Genomic DNA, 17,361 nt, shown 5'->3' on the forward strand with positions numbered 1-17,361 from the left:
ATAACCTGAAGAACCGGAGAACATCAGACCGTCTGTAGCCTGAATATATGTTCATACCATATGCTCTTTCTTGTAGAAACATCAATATTTTAATATCTCAAAGCAAATAGTTTCTGTGAAATGCACAAAGAGACTGTAAAGCATCTGCATCGAGCTGCTCACTAACAAACCACTGACCAAACGCTCTGACCACATCACCTTAGTTTCAGACCAATAAAAGATAAGTTGTGTGACACATGATGATGTCTACAGTTCATTAAGTGGTGCGACACTAACCAGCCCAAACAAACACAACCCTCTGAGAGGGCTCACGCCGTCGCCATGGCAACAGCTCATAGATGCAAATGTGTTCAGATTAAAATAGTAAATAACAAACAGCATCTTCAGATTCATTAGAAGATCTATTTCGAGTTGAACGTGAAGATAAAAGAGCGCTTCTGTTTCTCTCTGCACAAGCATGAGGCTGATTTACTGCTTCGGATGAGTCAGCGGCTTCAGTTCTCATATATTGCGTGTGGTCAGTATCCTGTCAATCATATGTATGCGTGTTGTACAGTCCTTCATTTAATCCAGAGAGATCTGTTCCAAACCCTGCATCAGTAGAACATTTCATTCCTTCAGGTATTCCTTCATTCCTTCAGTTAAAAACACCATTTATCTTTAGGGACTGTGATCATATGTGAGTAGGTTTATATTAAAATATTACTTCTCAGCCTCATGCTGGTTATTATTATGATTCTCAGTTCGGAATTGAAACTGATATTGTCAGAGTGGGTGTGCTTATGGTTTAGTCCATTCATTAAACCAGATAGATTTTTCTATTGCAAAGAAGAAACAGCACTGCATAAAATACAAAGAACATAAAAGAGGGGGGGGGGGGGATACTACAAAAAGGTAAACAAAGCAAACCTCAATCTGTAAGAAAGATAAGATCATTGATCATATTATTATTATTATTATTTAAGTTTAAGAGATTTTGTGTGAGAATTTTCAATAAGAAAGACAAATCTGTAGTTACAATTACCAATTACAATTACAAATCTAGGCAAAGTGCGATTGATTGATTGAGTGATTGATCGATTGATCAATTGATTGATTGATTGATTGATTGAGTGATTGAGTGATTGAGTGATTGACTGATTGATTGATTGATTGATTGATTGATTGATTGATTGATTGATTGATTGATTGAGTGAGTGAGTGATTGAGTGATTGATTGATTGATTGATTGATTGATTGATTGATTGATTGATTGATTGATTGATTGATTGATTGATTGATTGATTGATTCCGATTTTCAGACCAATTTCAACTATAGACTCACATTATCAGACTGGCAGTGTGATCAGCCAATTACAGAATGATGGAGGCACCAGAGGCCCCGCCCCCTCTCATGTGATTTATTGCCTGTAAGCAGAATCTTCACCCCTGAATCTTCAGTTACTTTAGAAAAACGTTGATTTATATAATATTCAATAATTCGCCCCGACAATTTTTTACCGTTTACGGCTATTTGGTATTCTTAGTTAAAGGGCACCTATTATGCAAAATTCACTTTTACATGGTGTTTGACCATAAATGTGTGTTGGCAGTGTGTGAGCAAAACCACCCTAGAATGAGAAAAATCCACCCAGTGTTTTTTTACAATCTCAATAATTCATAAGCACTGTCTCAGAACGCCCTGTTCTAAGATTGCTCTCACTGTGACGTAGAATTGCGCTAAGCCCCACCCACGTGGTTTGATTGACAATCTGGTTTTGGCATAGACCCATACTCCATTGTTTCAACGACAGCCGGTAATGTCTCCTAAGAAACATAAGTGTTCTGTTGTGGGATGTAAAAATGAACATAGTAGTTTTCACTTACTTCCGACATCAGAGCCACTGAAAACGCAGTGGATGGATTTTATTTACGAAGGAAAGGCGCCACTCAAAATTCCAAAATACGTTTATGTTTGCGCGAATCATTTTTTGACTTACTGTTTTGAGAACGAGGGTCAATTCAAAGCAGGTCTTGCTTCAAAGTTAATCCTCAAGTGTGGATCGTTGCCTACTGTTCGCAATCCAACGTCAACTCCAGAAGAAGTAAGTGTATTTAATGTTTTTTGAGCAAATAGTCATTTCAGTCGATGTCAGCCAATTCAATAACAAATGCGTCTAAAGTTGTTGTCGTCGTCGTAGAATGTCTGTGTATATAATTTAAACCTTGTTTGTATATTGTGTATCCACACGTATATATATATTTTTTAAAGATATTGTATTCAAAACTGTGTATGTTTACTTAGCAAACGTTATCACAGTATTTGTGTTTGTATCGCGATTAATAGTACATAAATGTATCAAATAACCATTCAGAGACGTCCGGCTCCATTCTCAATTGTGTTTCTTCTGCCGGAGTCTCTTCATCATCTGGGTCTGATTCCGATTCAAACATGTACGGCTGAATGCCATTCAAAACAGCGGGTCTCTCACTCTCAGCCATTCTGCTTCTACCGACTGTTTATTGCCATAGGTATGCAAGTTACGCCCTCATCCAAAGGCAGGGCGGGGATATGCAGCTCATTTATATTTAAGGTGGTACACACCAAAACAGCTCTTTTTAAAACAGGCCCCAAAAATGACATTTTCAAATGGTTATAATAAATTAACTGTGGGGTATTTTGTGCTGAAACTTCACAAATACATTCTGGGGACACCCAAGACCAATATTACATCTTGTAAAAAGGGGCATAATAGGTGCCCTTTAATGAATAGGAAGCCTCGCACATTCGCCTTTTCCGCATTGCAAAATAAGATGGATAGCAACATCAAACACCCATCACATAAAATCAATACCATACATTATTTCTTTACATTAATGTCGTAATGAAATATTTTGCACACACAAATATTCCACCATTGTTACAAAACTGTATTAGTGCCAAAGGCTGTTTGTTTATGAGGACTGATCATTTATTTATTTATTCACAGTAGCATCACGTCTCTCAGGAGTCTGTACGCTCACCCTGTACTTACGGACATATATGGATTTATTTTAAAGAAAGACATTTTCACTAACATGGATAAAGTTTTGAGCACTTTCTCATGAGATATGGTAGTAATTAAACCCGAGTACTGTTAGAACTGTGATACTTTTGACTATTTTGAGAAATTCTGCACTCTAGATTCCCAGCGGGAAGATCAGCGCAGTAGAGACGCGGGTGATCAAGACCTCCAGCTGACAGCAGAACCAGTCTGTGTTCGAAACTAATCAGAACCTTTTCATACGCAGCTGAACATGCAGATCTCGCTCTCGCTCTCTTTCATACTGGCACTTTAACTTCAATGAGCTGTTGAGTTATTGCTCATTGAAGTTAAAGTGCTTTAAATCAGTCAGGACCTTCATTTAGAGTGTCTCTGAGTGAAATGAGTGAGAAGGGCTCTAAAGTGAGATTGTGTTGAGAATATGTTGAGTATGTTTTTGGTATGTTCTGATTTTTTTTTTTTTTCTTCTTCTTGTCTTACATTGACTGTGGAAGAATCAGTCTGTCTGTCTGCCTGTCTGCCTTCCTTTTGTCTGCCTGTCTGCATTTCGTCTGTCTGTCTGTTTGCTTTGTCTATCTATCTGTCTGTCTGTCTGTCTTTCATATGTCTGCCTGTCTGCCTTTCGTCTGTATGTCTGTCTTTCATCTGTTTGTCTGGTCTGTCTGTCTTTCATCTGTCTGTCTGTCTTTCATCTGTCTGTCTGCCTTTAGTCTGCCTGTCTGTCTTTCGTCTGTTTGTCTTTCGTCTGCCTGTCTGTTTTTCATCTGTCTGTCTGTCTGTCTTCCGTCTGTCTGTCTTTCATCTGTCTGCCTTTCGTCTGTCTGTCTGTCTTGTCTGTCTGTCTTTTGTCTGTCGGTCTGTCTTTCGTCTATCTGCCTTTCATCTGCCTGTCTGTCTGCCTTTCGTCTGTCTGCCTTTCGTCTGCCTGTCTGTCTTTCATCTGTCTGTCTGCCTTTCGTCTGCCTGTCTGTCTTTCATCTGTCTGTCTGCCTTTCATCTGTCTGTCTGTCTTTCATCTGTCTGCTTTTCATCTGTCTGTCTGCCTTTCATCTGTCTGTCTGTCTGTCTTTCATCTGTCTGTCTTTCGTCTGCCTGCCTGTCTTTCATTTGTCTGTCTTTCGTCTGTCTGCCTTTCGTCTGTCTGCCTTTCGTCTGTCTGCCTTTCGTCTGCCTGCCTGTCTTTCATCTGTCTGTCTTTCGTCTGTCTGCCTTTCGTCTGCCTGTCTGTCTTTCGTCTGTCTGTCTGCCTTTCGTCTGCCTGCCTGTCTTTCGTCTGTCTGCCTTTCGTCTGCCTGTCTGCCTTTCGTCTGTCTGCCTGTCTTTCATCTGTCTGTCTTTCGTCTGTCTGCCTTTCATCTGCCTGTCTGTCTTTCGTCTGTCTGTCTGCCTTTCGTCTGCCTGCCTGTCTTTCGTCTGTCTGCCTTTCGTCTGCCTGCCTGTCTTTCATCTGTCTGCCTTTCATCTGCCTGTCTGTCTTTTGTCTGTCTGCCTTTCGTCTGCCTGTCTGTTTTTCGTCTGTCTGCCTTTCATCTGCCTGCCTGTCTTTCGTCTGCCTGTCTGTTTTCGTCTGCCTGCCTTTCATCTGCCTGTCTGTTTTCGTCTGCCTGCCTTTCGTCTGCCTGTCTGTCTTTTGTCTGTCTGTCTGCCTTTCGTCTGCCTGCCTGTCTTTCGTCTGCCTGCTGTCTTTCGTCTGCCTGTCTGTTTTTCATCTGTCTGTCTTTTATCTGCCTGTCTGTCTTTTGTCTGTCTGCCTTTCGTCTGCCTGTCTGTTTTTTGTCTGTCTGCCTTTCGTCTGCCTGTCTGTCTTTCATCTGTCTGCCTTTCATCTGCCTGTCTGTTTTTCGTCTGTCTGCCTTTCGTCTGCCTGCCTGTCTTTCATCTGTCTGCCTTTCATCTGCCTGTCTGTCTTTTGTCTGTCTGCCTTTCGTCTGCCTGTCTGTTTTTCGTCTGTCTGCCTTTCATCTGCCTGTCTGCCTTTCATCTGCCTGTCTGCCTTTCGTCTGCCTGTCTGTTTTTCGTCTGTCTGCCTTTCGTCTGCCTGTCTGTCTTTTGTCTGTCTGTCTGCCTTTCGTCTGCCTGCCTGTCTTTCGTCTGCCTGTCTGTCTTTCGTCTGCCTGTCTGTCTTTCGTCTGCCTGCCTGTCTTTCATCTGTCTGTCTTTCATCTGTCTGCCTTTCGTCTGCCTGTCTGTCTTTCATCTGCCTGCCTGTCTTTCATCTGTCTGTCTTTCCCTGTCTACCTTTCGTCTGCCTGCCTGTCTTTCATCTGTCTGTCTTTCGTCTGTCTGCCTTTCGTCTGTCTGCCTGTCTTTCATCTGTCTGTCTTTCGTCTGTCTGCCTTTCGTCTGCCTGTCTGTCTTTCGTCTGTCTGTCTGCCTTTCGTCTGCCTGCCTGCCTTTCGTCTGTCTGCCTGTCTTTCATCTGTCTGTCTTTCGTCTGTCTGCCTTTCGTCTGCCTGTCTGTCTTTCGTCTGTCTGTCTGCCTTTCGTCTGCCTGCCTGCCTTTCGTCTGTCTGCCTTTCGTCTGCCTGCCTGTCTTTCATCTGCCTGTCTGTCTTTCGTCTGCCTGTCTGTCTTTCGTCTGCCTGCCTGTCTTTCATCTGTCTGTCTTTCATCTGTCTGCCTTTCGTCTGCCTGTCTGTCTTTCATCTGCCTGCCTGTCTTTCATCTGTCTGTCTTTCCCTGTCTGCCTTTCGTCTGCCTGCCTGTCTTTCATCTGTCTGTCTTTCGTCTGCCTGCCTTTCGTCTGTCTGTCTGTCTGTCTATCTGCCTGTCTGTCTTGTCTGTTGCCTTTCGTCTGCCTGTCTGTCTTTCGTCTGTCTGTCTACCTTTCGTCTGCCTGTCTGTCTTTCATGTGTCTGTCTGCCTTTCGTCTGCCTGCCTGTCTTTCATCTGTCTGTCTTTCGTCTGTCTGCCTTTCGTCTGCCTGTCTGTCTTTCGTCTGTCTGTCTGCCTTTCGTCTGCCTGTCTGTCTTTCGTCTGCCTGTCTGTCTTTCGTCTGCCTGTCTGTTTTTCGTCTGCCTGCCTTTCATCTGCCTGTCTGTCTTTCGTCTGTCTGCCTTTCGTCTGCCTGTCTGTCTTTCGTCTGCCTGTCTGTCTGTCTGCCTTTTGTCGTCTGCCTGCCTTTCATCTGCCTGTCTGTTTTTCGTCTGTCTGCCTTTCGTCTGCCTGCCTGTCTTTCGTCTGCCTGTCTGTCTTTCGTCTGCCTGTCTGTTTTTCGTCTGCCTGCCTTTCATCTGCCTGTCTGTCTTTCGTCTGCCTGTCTGTTTTTCGTCTGCCTGCCTTTCATCTGCCTGTCTGTTTTTCGTCTGTCTGCCTTTCGTCTGCCTGCCTGTCTTTCGTCTGCCTGTCTGTCTTTCGTCTGCCTGTCTGTTTTTCGTCTGCCTGCCTTTCATCTGCCTGTCTGTTTTTCGTCTGCCTGCCTTTCGTCTGCCTGTCTGTCTTTTGTCTGTCTGTCTGCCTTTCGTCTGCCTGCCTGTCTTTCGTCTGCCTGTCTGTCTTTCGTCTGCTTGCCTGCCTTTCATCTGTCTGTCTGTCTGTCTGTCTGTCTGTCTGCCTTTCGTCTGTATGTCTGTCTTGTCTGTTGCCTTTCGTCTGCCTGTCTGTTTTAGATATAAACATACATCTAATATTACATCTAACATATTATTTTATTTCAACTTTATTTCAATTAACGAAAATTATTTTTAATAGTTTTAGTAAACAATAACAACACTGAATCTAAACTGAGTTTAAAATCAAATAATTTATCAATAATTTTCAAATCATTTATGTTCTACATCATCCATTTGTTGTATGTGACAAGATTCAGCCTCCTGATCAATAATGTTGTTTCTGTCTGACGTTTGTTGATTTGTCACTGTATAAATGCTGGGTCTCAGTATGTTGCTCTGTCGGCCAAATTCCAGAGCCAGTGTTATTATGAAGTACGAAGATCACTAATTAGGAAATAAACTAATTGTTTTCATCAGGGTTCAGTAAGTTTTTAAAGAAACAGATTTTTTTCATGCTTTTGAAATCATCGATATGATTATATATCTTTATTGTGTTTTGTATTTGTTGTGTTGGTATTTATGGGTGTTTTTCCATAGCTTTTTGGCACCAAGATTAATTCCTTGTGTATTTATTTTTGGTGCCATCATTCTATTTGCATTTTTAATGACACAGATGAGAGTCAAACTATCTCAGTTTAGGTCCATCTGACCTGACATGTGCCCACATTTATGAGAGGAATATTTTCCATGAGCAATCTCAGAGGATGATCTTCATTAATGTCCCTAATCTCTCTCTCTCTCTCTCTCTCTCTCTCTCTCTCTCTCTCTCTCTCTCTCTTTCGCTCAGTGCATCATTGCTCTGGTTGCCAGGATACGGGATGCTGTGCCTCCTCGTGCTGCTGCAGCGGCGTCTCACTTCTTCAGAGCCGCGCGGGCAGGTGGACACACACAAGTGAAGTTTATTAATGGTGAGTTTCCATGTTACTTTGAAATTTTATATTGGAAGGATTTGAATATAATATAATCTAGTGTGAGTGATTTAAAGATGCTGCTGTTTGATGCTGAAAAAGTTCATGGCTACTGCATTACTGTGACTTCTACATGACAGAAGACGCTTCAGGTGGTTCAGTGTGAAACCGACAGTCAACTTCTCTCTGTCTTGAGCTCATGCAGAACAGGTTCACATGAGAACTGAAGAGTCTTGTGTGTTTTAGGAATAAACCAGGTTTGATGCACAGACTGTAACAAAATAAATAAATAAAGGTTTTCACAGCGATTCCATAGAAGAACTAAGACATTCCAGAGGGTGTAGATGCAGAAATGTAACATGTAAATCACTTAGATTAATTCTTGTGCACACATATGTTTATTTTTTGAGCTTTAAATTGTCTAACCTTCTGATTATATGTCACAAGCTTTGCAAGTTTGTCAGATTTACTTAGTTATGACAGGAGTTGAGGTTAGTGAGTTTTTTAATGATGCTATTCTCATGTTAACCCTTGAGATGATGCATGTGGTCATTAAACAGACCTTCACTGTAAGTTCATTACTGTGAACAGCATTTTACAAATGAAATGACTTTCTGTGGTAATCGACAGCATGTCACAGAACATGTCGAACCTGCAGGATTCCTTTAAAAACCTTTTGTTTTTGTGGGAAAAACTCAGGAAACACATTTGCATGTGAATTTAGAATCAGAATATCATCAATTAGATACACGTCATTCTTTCTCAAATGAAATGTGTTGAATTCTCACATGAAGATGAAATGTTTTATGCGTAGATGAACGTCTAATAATAATCGAGCTGATGAATGATCATTAATTGGACTCGTTCGAATGCGCTGGCATTTCAGCGACGCGCGGCACAGCTGTTTGTGTTTTTGGTGAAAAGCTTTTTCAATGGCAGCAGACTGAGTGAGATCAAAATGGCTGGAGCTTTTGTTCCCAGAGGTGTCATTAATCCACATTAACCTGCACAGCTGTTCACACTGCAGCCGCTCGATTCACTTTGAGCGATGGAGGCAGAACATCAGCAATAAAGCTGCAATCACCTGCAGCTCGACAAACACTGATGAACTGGCTGATTTCACCTCTGATGGACGGCCTCAGTTCTTCTGGGTTTATCCTGCATCGGCTCTCAAACTCTTTTAGTTCGGCAATGAAAACTGTTTGCATTAAGTTATGAAAACGTTATTTCTGAATGTTCTCTGGACGTTCAAAACGTCCAGTTTTTTAAATGTTTTAAAAACATTTTTTCTTGGTCATATGTGAACGTTAGATAAAACATTATGGAAACGTTACTTTTGAATGTTCTCTGAACGTTCTGAAACAAGCTGTAACGTTTAAAAAACATTAGAATAACATCCAACTAATATGTGTCAGAAAAACGCTCCATGAACGATGATGTTTTAAACATTTTGAGAACATTATTAAAGACCAGACAACTTTGAATGAACGTTCTATAAATGTTAACATAATATGTCGATTTTTCTTCTGTAATGTGACGCATTTCTGAGTGAATCAGAATATTAAATGGGAATAAATGATGGCATTTTCTCCATGATTAATTGTGTCTCTAAATGAAGGTGGTTGATCAATAAGAGTGACTGATGACATCAGCTGAAGGAAAGTCATTTCTGAGGGGAGTGAAAGATTATAAAGACATTTATTTCTGTAGAATAACGTCACTGATGAATCATTGATTCAACAATACAAACAGGAACATGAATTAAGAGCGTAAACAGAGCCAGCGTTGATTACTTGTTGTCTTTTAACGCATACATCAATCTTCAACATTGAAATGTGGTCGAAAATAATGTTAAAGTTTTTAGTAATGTTGAAAAAATGTTGAAACAATGTTGAAACAACATTAATGCTAAATATCAACCTAAAATGTTGACAAAATATTTATAAATCAGTGTTAATTAATGTATTTTAATGTAAATTAATGTATTTCACCCATGTTGAAAAAAATATCAACATTGATTTGCAAAACAAACAAAATTCAACAGCAATTTAACCTTGATCCAAGACATTGATGTCTGAGAGAGAACGTTCTGACAAGGTTTTCTCAAAGTTATAAACAAACGTTCTTCCAGTAACGTTAATAGAACAAAGTTATCTGGTCTTTAATAATGTTCTCAAAACGTTAGCATAAAAACATTATTTATGCATTGTGTGTGTGTGTGTGTGTGTGTGTGTGTGTGTGTGTGTGTGTTTCAGATTGAGTGCTGGATTTATGGATCATTATCTGAACACCAGAACAGCTGGTCATCCTACATTTAACCCTTTACTTTCCCCGGCACCTTCATTAATCTCTTCATTTACATGTTTGGTTTGTCTCTCTATGATGGATAATTGATTTAGGCAGCTGGTCTCGGATCATCATCTGCGCAACATTTAAGTCTGTCAGCATAAAAGTCTTTTTTCGGTTTATTCTGGTCAAGAAACACACACACATACACTAACATTCGAAAGTTTCAGGTCAGATTTTTAAATGTTCTTAAAAAGAGTCTCTTCTGCTCATCAAACCTGCATTTATTTGATCAAAAATACAGTAAAACAGTGAAATATTATTCCAGTGTAAATCAGCTGTTTTCTATGTGAATATATTAAAGTGTAATTTATTCCTGTGATCAAAGCTGAATTTTCAGCATCATTACTCCAGTCTTCAGTGTCACATGATCCTTCAGAAATCATTCTGATATGAAACATTTATGATCATTATCAGTGTTGAAAACATTCAGATTTCTGTGGAAACCGTCATACATTTTATTCTTCAGGATTCTTTGATGAATGGAAAGTTCAGAATTTATTTAAAAATAGAATCTTTTGTCACATTATAAGTGTCTTTATTGTCACTTTTATAATTGTCACAAAATAATTATTGCTGAATAAAAGCAATTATTTATTTAAAATAATCATACTGACCCCAAACTTTTGAATGCTAGTGTAGAGGAAGAGAGCGTCTGTAAAGTAAAAAATGAATGTTTTTGGTGCAAGGCATTATTGCTGAATATCTTGAACAGCATTATCCACTCTGAACCCATAAACACACAAACACCTGCTGATGCAGCGCTGAAACCTTCTGCTCTCTTCAGTGACACTCATTGTCAGCTCAAGCGCCATTGTGTTCAGATAATGAACAGGTCTAATCTCACTCACACAATCCAGCATGTGTGTGCATGTTCTTTTGTCCTTTATTCTTTTATGGTCTTTCAGACACTGCCCAGGCCGTATCCATGGCGACGAAGGGCCAAGCCCATACTGAACTGTGTGTGTGTGTGTGTGTGATTACATTAGATGCAATTTGGTGCAGATGCTGATATTCATATGTCCAAAAAGATGATATTTAAATGCTTAGTTTGATGATCAAAGCTCTGTAGTTTTAAAACATATAATGAAATACAATGATGATGATCATATTTGATACTCATGATATAATAAATGATGTATGATAATCAAGTAAACCTGCTGCAGTTGAAATATTTCTAACAATATCAAAGTTGTTCTTACGTCTACTTGATAAAAATCAGCAGAAAGACACGTGAAGCACGAGCTGAAGGACGTTTGTACAATTACTCTGAAAGACTTTTACTTGATAAAACAGTCTAGACTATCGATCAGAGACAAGAAGGACTGGAGGAGATGGTGTGAGACAGGTTCATGTTCATCATTTAGAGGCATTAGAAGAGTGTCTATCAAATATGCTACAGTAGGATTTATAGGGTTAAAAGCCTCGATCAGTAATAAATAACTAGAAAAGACACTGATGTGTGTGAGAATCTTTATGTTGCACTGTAAATCTACAGTCTCAACAAGATTCATGCACACACATGATGATGAAGATGATGATGATGAAGGTGGTGTTTGCGTAGTTTACTGCTGCTGTTTGCTCTTTGTGAACATAAACACTGCTCTATTGTGTTTGTGTGTGCATTAATAACCTAAACCGCGTCATCAAACAAGGCCTTTAAGGTCTCTGCATCTCTTTTTAGTTGTAAATGTCAGTAGACAAAAAATAATGCACAGACTCCGGAGTAAATTATCGAAAGAGCGTTTAGATCATAATGGATAAAAGAGGTGAAGCTCGGTCACTTTTTACCTGCGGAAAGAGGAAAACACAGTCTGACGCATGAAAGATTCACAAAAACACACAAGAGGGATGATTAACATCATCGGTCTTTATGTAATCTGTGATTTATGTTTTTTGAGATGTTTGTCTGTACTTTGGGCACTAAAATCAACATGAAATCAAGATGGACTTATTTTACTTTAAATATGTCTGGATTCACCCCACAGTTCTCAATACAGTGACATATGCACTGATACCAGTGACCAAATCATAAAATGACTGACCACCATACTGATCAAATTATTACTTAATTGACCAGATTTTTGTGGCAAGACTGTTTGAGACATTTGAGTGTGTCTCCAAAAGCAGCGCAGCATCACAATAGACCAGAATAAGAGGCAAAATAATGATCCAGTGCCTTTGATTCCTGCATCCAGATGCTCATAATTGGTGTCGCTCAGTCAGAGGATGACAATCAGACGAGCTGAAGCAGCCAATGACATCTACACTTGATCTACAGCCTATATTAAATCTAGGACAATACAAAAAGACTGTGTGTTTTCTTCCTGTGCTCCTAATAAAGTGTTTTTACCTCGAGCCACGCACTTGTTCCGTCCGTCTGCGCCGCTACCGCACGGTAATTAGCCGGCATTATAAGTGTGCTAGAGAGGGTGAACACGGCTTAGAATAAACGTCACCAAACAGTACCTGACAGAACAAACAGTGTCAGCGAGACCGTCATCTATAATCACAGGCCATTCTTTATCCATGCCTCTCATTTCCGACCCGGTCGGGGTCCAGGAACGCCGCAATCACGTACGGCAGACGTGCTTCTGTGCACTTATGCCAAGTAATTATTTAGAAGCATCACTGAATAAAACAAACTCGTCGTATTTTTTACTGTATTATTGTATTAAAGGAGTAATTCACTCACCCAGCTAACAAAATGTGTCTAAGAATGTTTTGCTACTTGAGTTAACATTCAACCCTAACAGCCATTTAAACAAAACATTCCATTTTTATCATTCTTCAAACATGATGGGAATGTTACTTTTAAAGATTCTCTGAATGTTCTGAAACAAGTAGCAACATTTAAAAAACGTTAGTCGAACATCCAGCTGAAACATTTCAGGATGCATGAATGGTATTTAAGTAATCTGTTTCTGTGCTAACGTTTTGAGAACATTATTAAAGACCACAGAACACTAAATGAACTTTCTAATAACGTTACTGTTAGAACGTTTGATTTAACTTTGAGAGAACGTTGCCAGAACATTCTAAGAACGTTCTCTGTTAGCTGGGCAGACATGAACGTTCCGTCATCATCTACTTACGGAAGCTTGTTTCGGAAGCTTTTTCTGAGTTTATATCTCACAATTCAGACTTGCAATTCTGAGAAGAAAAGTAAGAATTGTGAAATAAAAAGTCACAATTACCTTTTCTATTTTTTAGTCCGTGGCTGAAACAAGCTTCCATGTTTACTCTCCCTTGTGTATGATTCATCCACATTTACACACTTGTTTACATCACATGCAAGAAAAGTGTTTGGAATCATTGATGTAGTGATGTTACATTTCAACCTTAATTTCTGTTTTTCACACAAAGCATCATATGACTTCAGAAGTATTAATATAGCTGCAAGCAGCAATTGCATGTCAAATTTGAAGTAAATCAGACCAGCGTGTCAAATTTGATGAAAATATCTCATTTTGTTTAGGAGTTATAGACATTTATATGTTTGAACACATAAAAAATTACCCTGATTTTGATTGCATTTTTTTGCCATTTACTATCAAAATTTTGACATTTGGCCATTAGAGTTTAGTCAACGACCTATGTTTTTGATTTTCCTACTGTGGTTTCATCTCAATCGGACTAACAGTTTCTAAGATATTCACGAATGTTGTTTAAACGCTAAATTACAATGTTGGACTAACCATAGCGTGTTTGGTATTGGACTCAGCAATGTTTCTTCAACTCCCATGAAATAAGTCAACCAAATCAAGAGCATGTAAATCATTTTTCACCACTTGGTGGCGATGGTCCAAAACTTCTCAGACTCCTTCAGGGCATTGTGATGATTACCCATACCAAGTTTCGTAATGATACATTCACGCGTTTGTAAAATACAGCATTTTACTATAAAATTCAAAATGGCTGATACGGAAAAATTTGATATCATTCGACTTAGCATGATGAATATTTTTGGACAAACCGTTCAGAAGTTATAAGGAAAAAATATCCATTTTTCATATCTCCGGACCAGTAGGTGGCACTGCGCCAAAATGCTGCATGTAGCCTTAGGTCATGCATGTGATAACACGTACCAAGTTTGGTCTGAATACGATAAAGCGTTGAGGAGATTTCGCAATCTCCTCTATTTTCGCAAGCGCTACATAAAATTTGTTCGCACGTTTTTTGAAAATGGTTTGACAAATCAACTTGAATTCCTCAAATCTTTGTCGGCATGGTCTGAAGATGATCTCTTTCAGTTTTTGTGAAAATTGGAGCAACGGCGTAGGAGGAGTTCTAAAAAGTAGGCTTTTAAGGAAATTCAAAATGGCGGGGAAATTTTCATGACGGAAAATGAAGTCATAGGGTGCAACTGAATCGTCTTGAGCCAAGGAATTAAATGAAAGAATTTTTTTCTACAGTTTTTCTACTAATTTTTTTCTTACAGTTCAAAAGTTACATAAGTTTGGACAGTTGGTGGCGCTAGAGGGATTGATTTAGAGACTCCAAAATTGGTGTGGTTAATGTTGGGACTGACCTCTACCAATGTGCCAAATTTCATAACTTTCCCGCAAGCAGTTCTATGGGCTGCCATTGACTTCCTGAGCGGAAGAAGCACCTTCGTTGCTTGGCCCCTAAATATAGCACACATGAGAAATATTGAGAATATTTGTAATTTTTATCGAGAAAACTAAAAATGCTAACTATTAATTGTACTTTAATACAATTATAATTTCTACAGTATATACAGCGAAAACATCAAATTAGCCTTAAACTATTTTACTGTCAAGTTAATGTTCTTTTCCAGTAAAAATGATGAATAACGAGTATGACGGTGTTTTGACCATCAGTGCATTTTAAAGGGTTAGTTCACCCAAACATAAAAATGCTGTCATTAATTACTCACCCTCATGCCGTTCCACACCCGTAAGACCTTCGTTCATCTTCAGAACACAAATTAAGATATTTTTGATGAAATCCGATGGCTCAGTGAGGCCTGCATAGCCAGCAATGACATTTCCTCTCTCAAGATCCATTAATGTACTAAAAACATATTTAAATCAGTTCATGTGAGTACAGTGGTTCAATATTAATATTATAAAGCCACGAGAATATTTTTGGTGCACCGAAAAAACAAAATAACGACTTATATAGTGATGGCCGATTTCAAAACACTGCTTCAGGAAGCTTCGGAGCGTTATGAATCAGCGTGTCGAATCAGCGGTTCGGAGCGCCAAAGTCACATGATTTCAGCAGTTTGACACGCGATCCGAATCATGATTCGACACAAAAGATTCATAACGCTCCGAAGCTTCCTGAAGCAGTGTTTTGAAATAATAATGTTAATGATTTCTTTAAATGTATCTGTCCATGTGTAGACACACTCAAACAGTGTTCTCTCTCACTCACAGATCAGATGGGCAGCTGTTGAGTCGCTCTTATAACGATGGAGGTTCATCGAATGACTTCACATCCCTCCACAACAGAATCAGCGCCGTGGAGTAACGCGTCCCCCTCGTTTCCTCCTCCGTTTCTCTTTCCGAGCGAGAACTGGACCGACAGCAATACGGTGGATTATGCTCCGGGAGTCGCCGGTATCCTCATCCCCCTCATCTACGTCACCGTGTGCGTCGTCGGCCTGGTCGGGAACACTCTCGTCATCCACATCGTACTGCGATATTCCCAGGCGGAGTCGGTGACGAATATTTACATTCTCAACCTGGCCATCGCAGACGAACTCTTCATGCTGGGTCTGCCGTTCCTCGCCGTGCAGAACGGCCTGCTCTCATGGCCCTTCGGATCCTTGATGTGTCGCCTGGTGATGACGGTGGACGCCATTAACCAGTTCACCAGCATCTTCTGTCTGACGGTGATGAGCATCGACCGCTATCTGGCTGTCGTGCATCCGCTCCAATCCTCTAGGTGGCGCCAGCCTCGCGTCGCCAAGGCCGTGAATGCAACCGTATGGGCCGTTTCTTTCGTGGTGGTCCTGCCGGTGGTGGTGTTCGCCGGCGTTCTGCAGGATGATGGGAACTGCAGCATCGTGTGGCCGGAGCCTGCCGAAGTCTGGAAAGCGGCGTTCATCATCTACACGGCGACCGTCGGGTTCTTCGGCCCGCTGACGGTCATCTGCTTGTGCTACCTGCTGATCGTGGTGAAGGTGCGCAGCTCCGGACGAAGAGTCCGCGCCACGTCGATCCGCCGCAGGAGGTCAGAGCGCAAGATCACGCGCATGGTCGTGATCGTCGTGGCCGTGTTCGTGTTCTGCTGGTTGCCGTTTTACGTTCTAAACATCGTCAACCTGCTGGTGCTGCTGCCCGGAGAGTTCAGAGGTCTGTATTATTTCGTTGTGGTTCTTTCTTACGCCAACAGTTGCGCGAATCCCATTTTGTATGGTGTCTTGTCGGACAACTTCAAAAGAGGATTCCGGAAAGCCTTGTGCCGGTCGTCCAGACGTGTGGAAAACCACGATCAGCAACCGGGAACGGGAATGGTTGCGCTACCGCTCGAGGAGATTCAAAGAGAACTGGACCCGAAGGAGCATCTGAAGGTGACCGACGTCGAAGAGCACGAGGAGAACGAACTCCAGAACGGACACCATGAGGACTCTAGAAAAGTGGACGTGGACGTCAGCCCGACCCGTGACCGCAGTGGAGCGCGGATATCACACCTGTCGGAGAACAGCAGGGAGAAATGCTTGGTCCTGGAGATCAGCTGCTTGTAATGTGGACAGATTGAGCTGCGCTGATGCAGATTCATTACCATTAAACACAGATGATTTAGTTACACTGCCAGCGAAGACCACAAGAAAACACGGCCTTCGCTCATATTCATTGTTTAGATCTTATGTTACATCATTCATTGAGCAGGAAACTGGAAAATATCAATATGTTTACATGCACTAATTTTCCTCAATCACCAGTCATATGCACAAGGTATTTTTCAATATGACTGGATCGGATTGAAGCGTTTACATGCTTATTTCTTATTTCGGATTATCCAATCGAAATGTGATTCAGATCGAGCTCAGTCGGATCGATTATGGTGTTTACATGAAGGCTTTTCTGTCCGATTATAAACAGTTTATTTGGGTGCATGTAAAGGCAGCTACTGAATCAGCTGAAGCATCGCAAACACAGCGGCTTGTTAAGAACAGTGTTGGACTGTTTCCATTTGAAGCACAGAAACTGCAGCTGTTGCAGTTGTCAGTGCATGTGTGTGTTTGTGTGTTCACTGACATTTGAGGACTCAAAGAAAATCCAGTGCTGCTCCTCTGATCATGTGATGCATCTTACATTAAAAGCTGTTGTGCATTATTACTCATCTGGAATACTTGATTGTGATTGGTCACTGGTGTCATTTCTGTGGTATAAATGACTTTCTGGTCACAGAATAAAATCCTTTACACTCCTCCTAATCAATAATTCATCTCCGTTCATTAATGTGCTAACTAAGTAGTCGTATTTTAAGTGGAATCGTGCATTCTTCAGGTAGCCGAATGTAGGCTGTGTTATTTTCAATGGGGTAAACAAAGACTTC

At 40.6% G+C, this 17,361-nt stretch overlaps 1 protein-coding gene across 1 annotated transcript; it reads left to right on the forward strand.

Moving 5' to 3' along the window:
• The first annotated feature begins 7,401 nt into the window (after nt 1–7,401).
• si:zfos-169g10.2 (somatostatin receptor type 5) lies at nt 7,402–17,300 on the forward strand. The gene is made up of 2 exons (XM_048200828.1): nt 7,402–7,482; nt 15,234–17,300. Exon 2 carries the CDS (start codon nt 15,269–15,271, stop codon nt 16,544–16,546), a length of 1,278 nt encoding a protein of 425 aa, XP_048056785.1. The 5' UTR covers nt 7,402–7,482; nt 15,234–15,268; the 3' UTR covers nt 16,547–17,300.
• Nucleotides 17,301–17,361: the final 61 nt, after the last annotated feature.

Source organism: Megalobrama amblycephala, linkage group LG8 (assembly GCF_018812025.1).
Source record: "Megalobrama amblycephala isolate DHTTF-2021 linkage group LG8, ASM1881202v1, whole genome shotgun sequence".
NCBI lineage: Eukaryota > Metazoa > Chordata > Actinopteri > Cypriniformes > Xenocyprididae > Megalobrama > Megalobrama amblycephala.